Source organism: Mirounga angustirostris, unplaced genomic scaffold (genome assembly GCF_029215605.1).
Source record: "Mirounga angustirostris isolate CCGP_5_RB_7025 unplaced genomic scaffold, mMirAng1.0.hap1 SCAF_3, whole genome shotgun sequence".
Taxonomy (NCBI): Eukaryota; Metazoa; Chordata; class Mammalia; order Carnivora; family Phocidae; genus Mirounga; species Mirounga angustirostris.
Window position 1 is genome coordinate 2683119 of NW_026991711.1, and position 12586 is coordinate 2695704.

Consider the following 12586-nt stretch of genomic DNA (forward strand, 5'->3'; position numbering starts at 1 on the left):
GTAAACCCAGGATGATCAGTGTCCTAAGACCTTCTAAAGGGATACTGGTACTGAGTGTGGGGGAGAAAAAGCAACACGCACTCCATATAGCCTGTGGTTTTCATCAAATCCCGGGAGGGATTTCGGACCCACCTTTGGGCGCCATGGTGCCGTGGGACTGGGCTCCCCGCTCCCCTCCCTCCGTGAGGACTTACCCCTGAATCCAGGTGGGCCTCTCTCTCCTGGAGGGCCTTTCAGCCCGGGCTGTCCGGGCAGTCCAGCATCACCCCGGGGTCCGGGCTGGGCTCCCAGAACTTCTCCAGGAAGGCCCCTGTCCCCTGGGGGCCCGATGGGGCCTGGCAGACCAGTGGGACCCGGGAGTCCATCCGTACCGGGAAGGCCTGCTGCACCTTTGGATCCTCGGGGCCCCACGAACCCTGAAATGAAACATGGGTCATCCCCATAACTGCAGGTTAGCATCGTGATGGGCCAAGACAGGTATCAGGAAGAGGCTGCAAATGGCAAGGTTGGCAGTCGGGGGCCTCAGCTCAAGCCCTTGCCCAGTCTCCCTCCCACCTTGGGACCCACAGCCTTCCGCCCCGCTCCACCGTCTGGCCCCCAGCCCCGCAATGTAGCTCAAGTGCAGAAGACCTTTAGAAACATCTGCTTCTTGGACCTGAATCTTCATAATTCATGGGCTTCCTTGTTGTACTAAGATTCCCGAAAGAATACCTCCCCTGGACCTTCCAAGTTATGTGTGCAAGTGAGGACAGAATTCCCTCCAATTGCAGGAAAAAGGCGTATGCTCTTTTAGTCACCGACGGCTTCTGTAATTCTTTGCCATGTCAAATGTAGATGAGCGCTTGCTCAGACGAGCGCAAGCTTGAGAGCGAGCAGCTCAGTGGAGCATAGACACCCTCTTGTGCTGTCTGGTGAGTGAGAGATTGGAGTCGACGACCTGAGGGCCTCGTGCCTTTGGTGACAGACTCAGAAGAGGACAGCATTGGGTTGCCTTCAGAATGTTCAGCATCAACCAGAGAAAATCGTTCTGCACACCTGTCTCTTTTTTCCTGTAGGAGCTGGAGGGATCTTATGCAAAACTCCAGCATGACATGAGTGATGGGAAGGTGGAGAATTTTTAATTTCCCAACCAAGGAACAAAGTGGTCACCAAGCACGTGTTGACAGTTTCTGAGTGTCCAAAGACAAGACAGCTGGGGCACCCACATCACATGCAGTCGCCTCCCAAACCTACAGGGCTGCATGGGGGTCTGACCCTGCCTTACCTGGGGGTCCTGGGAATCCTTCACGACCTGGGTCTCCAGGGAGACCCCTGAGCCCTGGTGCTCCGTCAGCTCCCGAGAGTCCTGGTATCCCTGGGAGGCCCTTGGCACCTAAACAACCCAAAGAAACCACGACACCCATCAGAGCCCCATGAGCAAACCCCAGCAGCAAATGTATGGGAGATGGTCAGGTTCAGCAGTGACCTCACACGGTCCTCGTGAGCCTGGGAAACGAGGCGGGGGGATGTCACCTGAAAGGGTGCTTTCGATGGCTGGCCATGCCCATGGCAAACCCCACTGACCCCGCAGCTGTGTCCATTTATGCCCTCCCCAGAGGGCACTGGTAGAAGCCTTCCCTCCAGACTTGGCCGAATCCTTTACCCAGAGCCAGTCCTCCCAGATCTGAGAAATGCTGACTTGTCGTACTTGGAATGGATGCTTTAGACAGAACAGCAGAGGAAACCTCAGACCAGCTAAATGAACGAATCCTGTACTTTTGGATGTCTTTGATCTGACCCTTTTCCTGGGAAGCAAACTCGAGATATTTTTTACGCATGTCTCTGTGTCTGTCTGGTCTGAGGCTCAGAGATTCCCTTCATCTGAGGAACAGAATAAAAGGGCTTTGCGTAGAGGACGTCCTACACGGGGATAAGGTTCGACAGACAGAATAAAGCAAAAGACGCATTTCTCAAGTTGTTTGAAGTGAAGATGCATTTGGTGAGCTCAACTCATCAGTCAGTCCCTGAAAGGTGATCATAGTCAGGCCTATGGGCGGGTGCACCCAAAAAGAAGACAGGACACAGAACCCCGACACGCTGCCTCTGAGCTCTCCTGCGGCCTTGGGGTCACGGGCCAGGGCCCTTCTGGGGGATCTGTGTGCGCGGGAAACACCACACACCATTTTCTGCATTTTCTGCAAGCCCCCAGTCACGTTCTGGATGGAGTATCAGTCTGCACCAGAGATGTGGAATCTATGAGCTCGTGAAGCTTCATGTTGTCAAAACATGATCAAAACCCTCCTCACACGCAGCTCATGTGTATTTTGGGCCCTGCTTCCACCCAGTTGCTGCTGAAAACCATCCTTCCACAGGCTGCTACCCCTGGGGCCCGCCGTTGGTGGCTGGGTCGGCGTCTGTGGACGGACAGACGTTCAGAGCTAGAGCGGGAGAAGGTCACAGTGCCGTGTGGATAATGCAATGAGGGAGATGCATGCTGGGTCCTCAGAAGGCAGCCCGGGGACATTTCAGTGCAAATAACACTTGTGCCTTTTGCCCTGCTGGTCCCAGACCCCGGGCACTGTGAGCTTGGGAGAAGCCCTTGAGCTTGGGGATGTGTACCATAAAGCCACGGACTTTTCCAGTCTTGGGGTTGTCTCTCACTAGCTCGGCACTTCACAGTTTATATAGGACCTCCCCCACAGTGTATCACATGCAGTGTTAAGGTTGTCATTTGTAAAGCGGGAGGAGTCCAGAACACCTGTATTATTCCTCTTGTAGAGTCAAGAAGACTAAGACCCACAAGGGATGAGAGGTGCCCGAGGCCCCCCCGCTAATTAGCGGAAGAGCCACGTGCCCCATGCTCTCAGCGCTGAGTCAGTGATCGGAGTGATCGGGGCGCTTTCCCTTGCCCTGCGGCAGCCAGAGGAGGAGCTCCCGGGGTCTGAGGACTCGTCTGTCCCGGGCTGACAGACACAAGCATCTGGGGGTCCGCCAGGGGCGAGGCTGCCCAGACCCCAGCTCTTATCTGAAAAGCCATGCCGCGACTGGGCACGTGGACACTGGGCTCTGCCACCTGGAACCTTACTCGATTCACGGGGATGCTGTGGTTGGGCGACCCTACATGAGTGACACGGTCTGTGACGTCTGGGGGGGAGGAGGGCGGGGCAGCAAGAAGAGGAGCCAAGAGGGACAGGGACAGCGAAGACACAGAGGAGGGGGGAGACGCCTCCCACTTACCTGTGGGGCCTGGGGGTCCCGGCAGGCCTGGCGATCCCTTGGGCCCTCCGACACAATCTGGAGGAGAGGAAAAGAGAGGAGCTGGGGCGTCTCTCACGCTGACTCTCCCCGCTTCACGAGTTGGCACAGGCGGAAGCGGCTGCCATGAAAAGCGGCCACTGTTTTATGATCAGAGTCATTTAATGATTTAATTAATCTTGATTCCAGTGTAAATAAAGGTCTAGTTTCTTTGTGTAACGAATCAGAATTTTAGGATAAGGGCCAGAGAGATCAGTGCAGTGAAACGGGCCGGCACCGGGCTGGCGATGCGGTCACCTGCACCGAGGGCCGTCGTCTGGCACCGCTAAGCTACTCTGGGTCCATCCCAGCCACTGGGACTGCCTGTCTTCCTCTGACGTTCCCCACTTGATGGAGGCGGCCAGTGATTGCTAAAGGGACTCTTTGACTTCTCCTTTGGACTCTGAATCCTTCCAGAATTAGCCACGGCGCTGAGCGGCTGTGAGCCGTGAGAAATGAAATGGGCTGTGGCCACTTCCGGTTGGGGTGGCATCACGGGGTGGGGGGTGTTGTGTCGTCTGGCCTCCTATGCGGTGCTAGGGGTCCCGGGCTGCACACCGGCCAGTCCAGGTCGTCAGGATAAAGGAAGCGGAGGTCTCCGGGGTCACGGGCTCTGGCCTGCAGTCTCACGTTCAGGGCCCTCTCAGCAGCTCTCTGAAGGCACCGCAGTGCCCGCCCTGCACCCTCATCCCGAGTGCCTGATCTGTGCCCACACATCTGCCCCGACCTCGTGCAGGGACCCACGGACCCTGACGTCACTTCTGCAACCTGACCTCGATCCTGAGAGTCACACCCAAACTTTCAGCGGCCACTCGCGACCTGCTGCATGCTCACGTTCTGGGAGAACTTATACTCCACACAAACCTCTTCAAAATCCTGACCGAGGCTGGCGAAGTTTCCTTCATACCCTGCACTCATCCTGGCTTCCCACTGGGGTTCCTCAGTGCACCTTCAATGCCAGGCGGCTCAGCCTCCGATGGAGTCTCTCCTGTCCACCTCGCCACCTCTGGGCCTCGGCTCGGGGTCACCACATGTCCCCTTCCATCAGCCCTGGTTCTTTCTAGCATTATCCATCGCTCGGCCCCATTCTCTTCTGACAGGTATCAGACCCCTCCTCGAACAGTCCACACACACACGGATGAATGAATACATGCATAGATTTCAGTGTGACCACACTTATCTGCTGAGTTCTTACCAATACTGTAGCTTGACGCTTCATATTGGTGGGAAAACCAGGTAACCCTACGCTGCATTACGCTTGCCTTGCCTTTGGTGACAAGAGGACGCGAGGGCGTGCCCCTCCAAGCCTTGCACCATCTGCATTTCTTACTGCACCTGCAGGCTCTCTGGCGGAGGTCACAGCAATTGCTGGTGAGTCACACACTTCATAAACCAAAAGCTCTGAAGTGTCCTAAAGCGTCCTGGTCTTCACTACAGTACCTGGCTGCACGGCCTCCTGTCCGTCACCTCCAATGGGCCTTTTCACACCTGTGTCACAGTCTGGGAACAAGACAAATGCAGGAGTGAGGCGGCTGAGACTTAGGGACCTCCCCACGGGTGCATGCTGCGGGGAGGCCGGGCTGGCGGGGAATCCAAGCCCCATTTCTGAGCTTCTGTGCAGAGCCCCCATGACCCCAGCACCCGAGGGAGAGGATCCAAGTGTGACCAGAGTCTGATGGGCCTGGAAAGCCCCGCGGTCAGGGTCATTTGAACATGCCAAGAACTGATGGTGCAACACGCATCCTCACAGGGCCCCTGGGGGAATTTACACATTGCCAAAGAAGGACAGTGGGTGTTGGGGCCAGCGTCCCGTGACTGAAAGATGAAGAGAGGCTTCCTCCATACCTATTTGTGCGGGAGTGCCTGGGGGGCCGGGGGGACCGGGAAAGCCTGGTGGTCCAGGTAATCCGGCATCTCCGGGGAAACCACGCTCGCCTTTGGGGCCGGGCAGGCCCAGTCCTGGGGAGCCTCTTTCTCCTGGAACGCCCTTAGTGCCAGGTACTCCTGGGTAACCTGAGTCCCCTGGGGGGCCTTTGATGCCATCACCCTGTGTGAAAATTCAGTTTATCTCTTAAAGTCACGTAAACCTCAAAGGCAGCCATATCCCACTTCTTCCCGTTCCCCCGAGCTGGTGTGACGGACGCGGAGCAGGATGGCAGACATTAGCAGCACCTGCCGTCACGGTCTGACCAAGCACGAAATCAAGGCAGGTTCTACATCAGTCTGAGTGTTTACTGTCCTCTCCCCAAGCCTCTGGCGTCCCCCAGCTGGGACCTTCGTTCACAGAAGCTTCTGATGGGAGCAATTCAGCACAGTCTCAGATTAATGCCAGAGGAACACCGTTCCTACTGCTAGATGGGGTATTGGGACGTGTCCCCCATTCACAGGGGCGATCCATCTTGAGAGGGAAGACAGTCTTTGATTTGGACCAGAAAGAGCAGCTCACTGGAGCAAGGAGACAAGACCGGATCGAAGAAGCGGGGGCTCCCTGTGGGTGAAAGTGCCCAGCAGGTACAGAAGGAGAGGGGCGGTGGAGCGATATAAGGGGGCCGTGGGCGCGGGGTTAGGGGACTGAGGTCAGCGGGGGCAGACACGCGGCCGGCTCCGTGCTGAGCGGATCTGAATGGGCCAGGGCCACAAGGTGGCCAAGTCCCAGCCCGTCCGCCCGAGAGCCGCGCGTGAGGCTGGGACGCGCCAGGGGCAGGTGGCAGCCCGTCGGTGCTCCTGAGCGTCCCACCTCTCTGCCCTCCCGCGGCTCCCGGCCCCGCGGAGACCCCAGGACCGCAGACGGACCCGCCGTCGGTGCGCACGAGCCTCGGGGGAGGCCGGCACACGCTGGGTGCAGGCGCGGGCACGCAGCAGCGGGCTGGTATGGTTGTGCCACACCCACTGTTTCCAAAAATGGTCCTCAGGGTTGTAACTAGAAAAACGACACCAGGTTACGAACAGTCCAGGTGTTTTCCAAGAGCCCAGGAGAAGTGCTCCGAAGACCAAACAGTGCTGTGGTGGGAACGACGCGGGTGGAGTGAGCGGGCCTGGCCTGGGCGTGAGGCCAACGAGCTGGCGCGGGGAACCGCGGTGTGAGGCTCTGACAAGGACGTGCTGTGGGTGGAACCGCGTCCCCCCGGGATGCTGGAGTCCCCACCCCGGCCCGAGAACGTGGCTGCTTTGGAAACGGGGTCCGTGGCGGCCGTCAGGGTAAGGGGAGGCTGGTGTCCCACAGACGGGGAGATTCGCGCACAGAGACAGCGCGCACGCAGGGACGACGATGTGAAGACACAGGCGGAGGACACAAGCCAAGGGACACCCGAGGCCCCCGGGCCTGGCGGAGAGCCTGCAGCGGGTTCCGCCCGGGGCCTCGTTCCAGACTCCCGTCTGGGCTCCACCGGGACGCATCTCTGCTTACTCTCACCATCCCCTGTGCCCTCTGGGCTTGGCTTCCAACCCACCTCCCTGTTTCCTCAGGGCAGGATTGCTGCTCGTGGCAACAGTCCGGGCTGCGCGGCATTCAGCACAGCGTCAGCGCCGCGGGCGTCCGAGGGGCGCAGGCCCAGACCCATCAGGACCAGGGCGGTGCAGCCCCCCCCTCGCTCGACTCACCGGAGCTCCCGGGAGGCCTGGGAAGCCATCCAGCCCGTCGCGGCCCGGGACACCGTCGTCACCTTTCAGCCCCGGCACACCTGGGACCCCTGGCTGTCCCCTCTCACCTGGGAAAGGATTTGCGGTGTGAGGGCCACTCAGGCAGGAGCAGCTGCTGGAGGACTGTGGGTCCAGGAACTGCCGGGCCCTGAACACTGACCTTTGGTGGTGACCGCTCTGGAATCCCCCTTCACCCCTTTGGGCCCGGGAGGTCCAACGTTGCCAGGGGTGCCCTGTGGGAACAAACACACAACGCCTTCCTCCTTCATTCTGTTAAGGGCCCCTGGGAAGGTGAGGAGTTTCACTGCGTACAGCCTGGGAGCCCCCACTCACCATCAAGCCCAGCACTGCCCCAAACAACTTCCTGCCTTGCGAGGGACGCTCCGTCCCTGGCCGTCCACTTTGGTAGCCACCAACCACAAACGGCCACTGAGCACTTGAAGGGGGCCAGTGGGACTGACTTCTAAATTTCAGATCATCATTAAAACGTAATGACGTAGCCCTACGTGGCTGTATAGTGAAAACCAGAAGCTCGCCGCTCCCGGTGTGGTCTGCGGACCAGCAGCATCGGCCTCTCCCGGAGGCTTGTCAGAAACGAAGACCCTCAGGCCCTACTCGGCACTGAACTAGAATCTGTATTTCAACCAACTCCCAGGGATTCACACGCTCATGAACTTTTGAGAGTTCGAGAAGCAAAACAAACACAAGGTTGCTAACTCTTAACTACGTTATTTAGAATCTGAGCAGGTACTGAGCCTCCAAGTACAAAGGATGGAGATTTGTGCTCCTTCAATGTTGAGAGCAACAGTGTCCTTTGTGGACAGCTTGTCTTCCAGACTGAAATTAAGGCTGGAAAAAAAAAAATCATCCTTTAGAGACAAGCTGAGTACAGGGACACTCACATCGTAGGCTGTGAAATCTAGCGTAGGTCTTTCAGTGGGCAGAAATGAGCAGGTCAGCGGTCAGGATGTTAGAATGTGTCATGTGCTGGTTTTCGGCAAATCTTGGTTGTTATTTGCAAGAATGTGGGAACTTTTAGTGTTGGTCTAATGAAATGGAATGTCCTGAAAAATTCCACAGATACTTGACTTATTGATTTAGTTCTCTGCAGAAAAGGGCAACATTCTTTCCATGTCCAGGAGTGTATTGCACGCAGACGGTGCTCAGTACGGATGCTGGGCAAACAGATGGACGGATGAGCTCACTTACTGACTGACTCCCGACTTCAGACACGCTCTCCCAGACTCTGCCGGTCAAACATTAAAAAACAAAACACAAACAAAAAAAATCCCATCCCAGGTATTCCTGTTGCTGCGGGGCTGCCAGACCCACAAACATGTACTTAAATGCAAGACAACAAACAAAATGCCACAGGTCTTTGAACAAAAACGCCGTGGGCAGATGCGTCATACAGTTGGGGGGAAGATTTTAGACATCCCAGGTGCACAAAATGGGTTCCATTTGGCTTCTAGGAAATATTTGATCATCTTACAAACAACCGAAGATTCCACCAGTTTTGCCCCTCGTAAGTCTGCAACTCTCACTACGTACGCATCTGCATCTACAAGCTGAGACAGCCAGGACTTGGAGACGGTGTCATTTTTAAACCAGGATAAAACATAGTGCCTACTATTTTTAGTTGGATAAAACCTCGCAGGCATGGAGCGGAGGGTGCTTTGGATCTCATTTCGCCTGCAAAGCTCCCATGCCACGAAGCAGTTAGGAGCGACCACCTTCCGCGTCAGCAGCTCCATGGGGCTGCTCCTCCCCAGCACCAGGTCACGGAGCCAGATTGCTCTGTCCTTGGCCCGGTGTCCTGAGCAGTTTTTCCTCTATTGCTAAGCACAACGAGAGACTTTTCACTTTCTAAATCTCTTGCAGCTCTCTTTTTAAGTAAAATAAACAAAGAAATAACAAAGCATATTTTCTTTGCCTTTATCTAAAATTGGCTTTGAAATCATTGGTTAAAACCTCTTGCCAGAGAAAGAGCTACAGATGCTCTTTTCATAGACGTGAACTAAAGTCGGCTTAGTTGATACACATGGGGAATCCACGGGCAGGGAAGTTTCACACATTCCTAGAAATTCATGGTTTACTTGGAGGTCTCACTTCTCATCCCGTTAAGGGTGACTTCATAAAACGCTTAATCATTTCTGTACTAAATTTCAAAAGGTGAATGTTCAGTAAGATGTTTTACATTCAAGATGCTAGGTGTTTTATTGTTGTTGGTGTTTTTTTTTTTTTGAGATCTAATTCATACACCATAAAATTCACCATTTTGAAGCATACAATTTGGGTTTTTTTGGTATTTTCACAAGATTGTGTAACCATCACTAATCTTTAATTGCAGAACAATTTCATCCCCGCCCCGAGAAGACCTCACAGCCATGACACACTCACTGCCCATCCCCTCCGCCCCGCCCCCGGCCACCCCTGGAGACCCCGATCTGCCTTCTAGCTCTAGATCTGCCCGTCCTGGACACTTCCTGTGAATGGCACCATATGACATCTGTTCTTTTTGGGACAGTCTTCTCCCACTCAGCATGTTTCTGAGGCTCGTCCACACTGTAACAGGTGCCCGAGCTCCTGTCCTCTCGAGGGCTGAAGGATAGTCCCCTGTGTGGGGACGCTGCCTTTTGCTTATCCGTTCATCAACTGATGGACGTTTAAGTTGTTTCTACTTTTCGGCTTTTATCAGCCGTAAGTTTGAACATCTGTGCACAAGTTTCTATGTGGACACGTGTTTTGGATTCTCTGAGGTTCCCAGTGGGGTGGGGGGGTGGGCCTTGCGGGGCATACGGCAGCTCTACCCGACTTTCTGGGGAAACCTCAAACCATTTTCCACAGTGGCTGTGCCATTCTCAATTTCCTTCTGGAGCGCCGGGCCCGTGAGTGTTGCTGGTCTAAATCTATGTTCATCTAATAAACCAGAGCAGTCAAGGACGTCCTATGAGCTTCGATAGAACTGGTGCCTCACCTTGAACCCGGGGAACCCAGGGATGCCGTGCTGGCCGGGGTCTCCTTGGCTCCCTTTCTTCCCTGGCTCTCCACTGACGCCGGGAAAGCCCTTGGGGCCTGACAGCCCCGGGAGCCCCCCGATGAACTGATCACTCTCTGCGCACTTACAGTCCCCAGCGTCACCTGCAGCGTGAGGCAGAGGGAAAGACTCGTTAGACACTTCCTGGCTGTGCAGGGGACAGAAGTCCAGGGCGGTGGGGGCTGGCCTGACGAGGAGGCACTCCTGGACCTCGTCTGCTCCATGCTCCGTGGGGACTGCTTCCGAGATGAGGAGCAGGAGTTACTCCCCGGGATGCGGAATCCTGCCACGTTCCCCCAAGATGCTAAACAACATGCTGTTTACCGAGGTGTGTGTGGAGCTGAGGAACGGGGGCCTCCCAGGTCAGGGGCTGGGGGGAGACAGGGTTCCAGGGGCTGGGGAAAAGGGAGAGCCATGGCCCAGAGGCCAAGACCCTGGGTGGGAGGCAGGAAATACTCGACCTCCCTTCTCTGTCTTGCTGTGGCAGGGCCCTGGGAGACCACTGCTGGTGGCATGGAAGGTGACAGGAGGTGGCTCATGGGGACGAGGGGTATACAGCGGTGTCTGAATCCTGCGGTTGGCCCCATCCGTCACGGGGCACCCACACACCCCACATGTGCCACAAAGGTCAGGGTGCACTGCTTGGGGCCACCGGGGCTGGCCCTTCCCCAGAAAGGCAGTGTCCCCTGGGTGCAGCCTATTTCTTTACTAGAAACTCCCTATTCCTGCTCGTTCGACTGCACTTCGCCCACCAACTGGGGGCGAGATGCTGGGGACCCTGCTCGGTCCTGTCCCTGCCGGTGACTAATCCCTAACTCAGGGAGACATGAGCTGTGACGACCGCTCTCTGGAACTCTGCGGGGCTCGTGATGCTGCCTTTGAGCTGAGCGCTTAGAAGAATCATCTGCTTCAGCCCAAGAAGTCACTGATCCTCTTTTCTGTCCCTCCTGGGCTCTGCACCCCCCAAAGGTTCAGTGATGAAGGGGGAGACAGAGACGGGAGAAAGGAGGGCCAGCACTGGGTTGGGTACTCAGACAGCGTGGTGGGTGCCACGCACCTCAGCCCCGGGGTAACACCAGCATTCCCGATGACGTTCCTTACCTTTCCATCCTTTGTGTCCACGAGCCCCAGGGAAGCCAGAAGGCCCAGGGTAGCCCACATTCCCTTCTGCTCCTTTAAGGCCGAAAAGGAAACCTAAGGAGAAAACCCACAGGGATATGAGTGCCGCACGGAGACCCCCCTCTCCCCAAACTCAGGGTTGGAAGGGTCACTGCCCGGGTCTCCCAACAGCGGATGCAGCTCCATTCCGGGACACCCCTTTGTGGCCGCAGCCCCCCAGGGATGGAGGGAGAAGCAAGAGCTTATGAGTTTAGTTTTCCTGTTGAAGGCTAGAGATAAAAACCTTTGCTTTTAAGAAACACGGAGTCCAAAGAAAGGTTTTCACATTTCAGCCATGTATTTTATTCTATTTTAAAGAAAATTTTTTTTTTTTTAGTTTCTCAGAGTTTTATTTTTACTAACCGTACTTTCTTATTTTTGGTCTTCCATATAGTTTGAAACTCTAAATACTAAATACATTCTTTTATAACAATCAAAAAAAGCGATTTTCATGTCCAGAAAAAAATCCATGGGCATTTATAGATTGAAGGAACAATTGACATCTTCATGATATTTCTGTGTAATCAACCACATATTTTATTTATGTTAAGATCAACACAACTTTGGGTTCCCCAAAAAACAAAAAACCAAAACAAACCAAGATATGAAAATGACCTCGGTTCCCTATTGCTCTGCCCTCGGGCAGGTGCACATGCGGGTCTGTGAGGTTAAGGCAGACGACTTGGGACCATCCGACTCCAGCACCCCACCTCCCCTTTCCCGACCCTCACCCCCAGTGACTAGGATCAGGGCCGCTCAGAAGTCCTGCCTCGTCTCCAGGCTCCCATACTTCTGAGCAGGGATACGGGGAAGCGTAAGAAATAGGCTCTCAGGCCTACAACTCTCTCCGCATCTTCTCGACGGCAGCGCCACCTCGTGGTGGGGACGAGGCATCACGCTCCCGGGAACCGGCACTGATGGGTAAGGATGGGAATGTCCCCCAGAGCCTGTCCTCGCTGCCAAACCCTGCGGTGCTCAGAGCCCCAGATCCAGAAACCCCCAACGCACTGAAGTACCTGCTGCCATACCCACCTCCTGGTACCTGGCGGGCAGAGAGAAAGAGGCCACCAAGGAAGCCGGGAGGAGAGGACACGCCGATTTTAAGGGCATCTGCTCTCTGCTTGGAAAAGTGACGCCAGACCTGGAGGTCAGAGCGCTCCTAAGTAACTACATTTATGGCCCGTGTGTTCGGTTTCACCACACATTTAAGACGGTGTCTGTCATTCACACACGGGTGTGTCCAGCTTCGGTCTGTGCTAGCCCAGCCATGTGCCAGGAGCCGCGCAACCCGGAGGGAGCACTGCAGACCCTCGCGGTGCTCGTGGTTCGGATGTGGGACGTGCAGACACACACTGGTAAACAGACCAACACACAACGTCCAAGGATGGCCAGGGCTGTGCGCACGGGGGCTTCCAGAGAGTAACAGAGAAAGCCCATTTCAAGTAGGGGGACAGGAAAGCCCTTTCTAGGACCGAAGCC

General features: G+C 55.6%; 1 protein-coding gene across 3 annotated transcripts in view; it reads right to left on the minus strand.

Annotated features, from left to right (window-relative positions):
- COL4A2 (collagen type IV alpha 2 chain) overlaps nt 1-12586 on the minus strand; it is a 166389-nt gene that overhangs the window by 20591 nt on the left and 133212 nt on the right. For all 3 annotated transcript variants that reach the window (XM_045869703.3, XM_045869702.3, XM_064585905.1), the window contains 9 exons: nt 11051-11143; nt 9890-10053; nt 7073-7145; nt 6874-6980; nt 5119-5320; nt 4714-4773; nt 3217-3273; nt 1265-1372; nt 195-416 (listed from right to left, as the gene is read on the minus strand). In XM_045869703.3, coding sequence (XP_045725659.1) covers nt 195-416; nt 1265-1372; nt 3217-3273; nt 4714-4773; nt 5119-5320; nt 6874-6980; nt 7073-7145; nt 9890-10053; nt 11051-11143 — 1086 coding nt within the window. The remainder of the gene's footprint in view (nt 1-194; nt 417-1264; nt 1373-3216; nt 3274-4713; nt 4774-5118; nt 5321-6873; nt 6981-7072; nt 7146-9889; nt 10054-11050; nt 11144-12586) is intronic.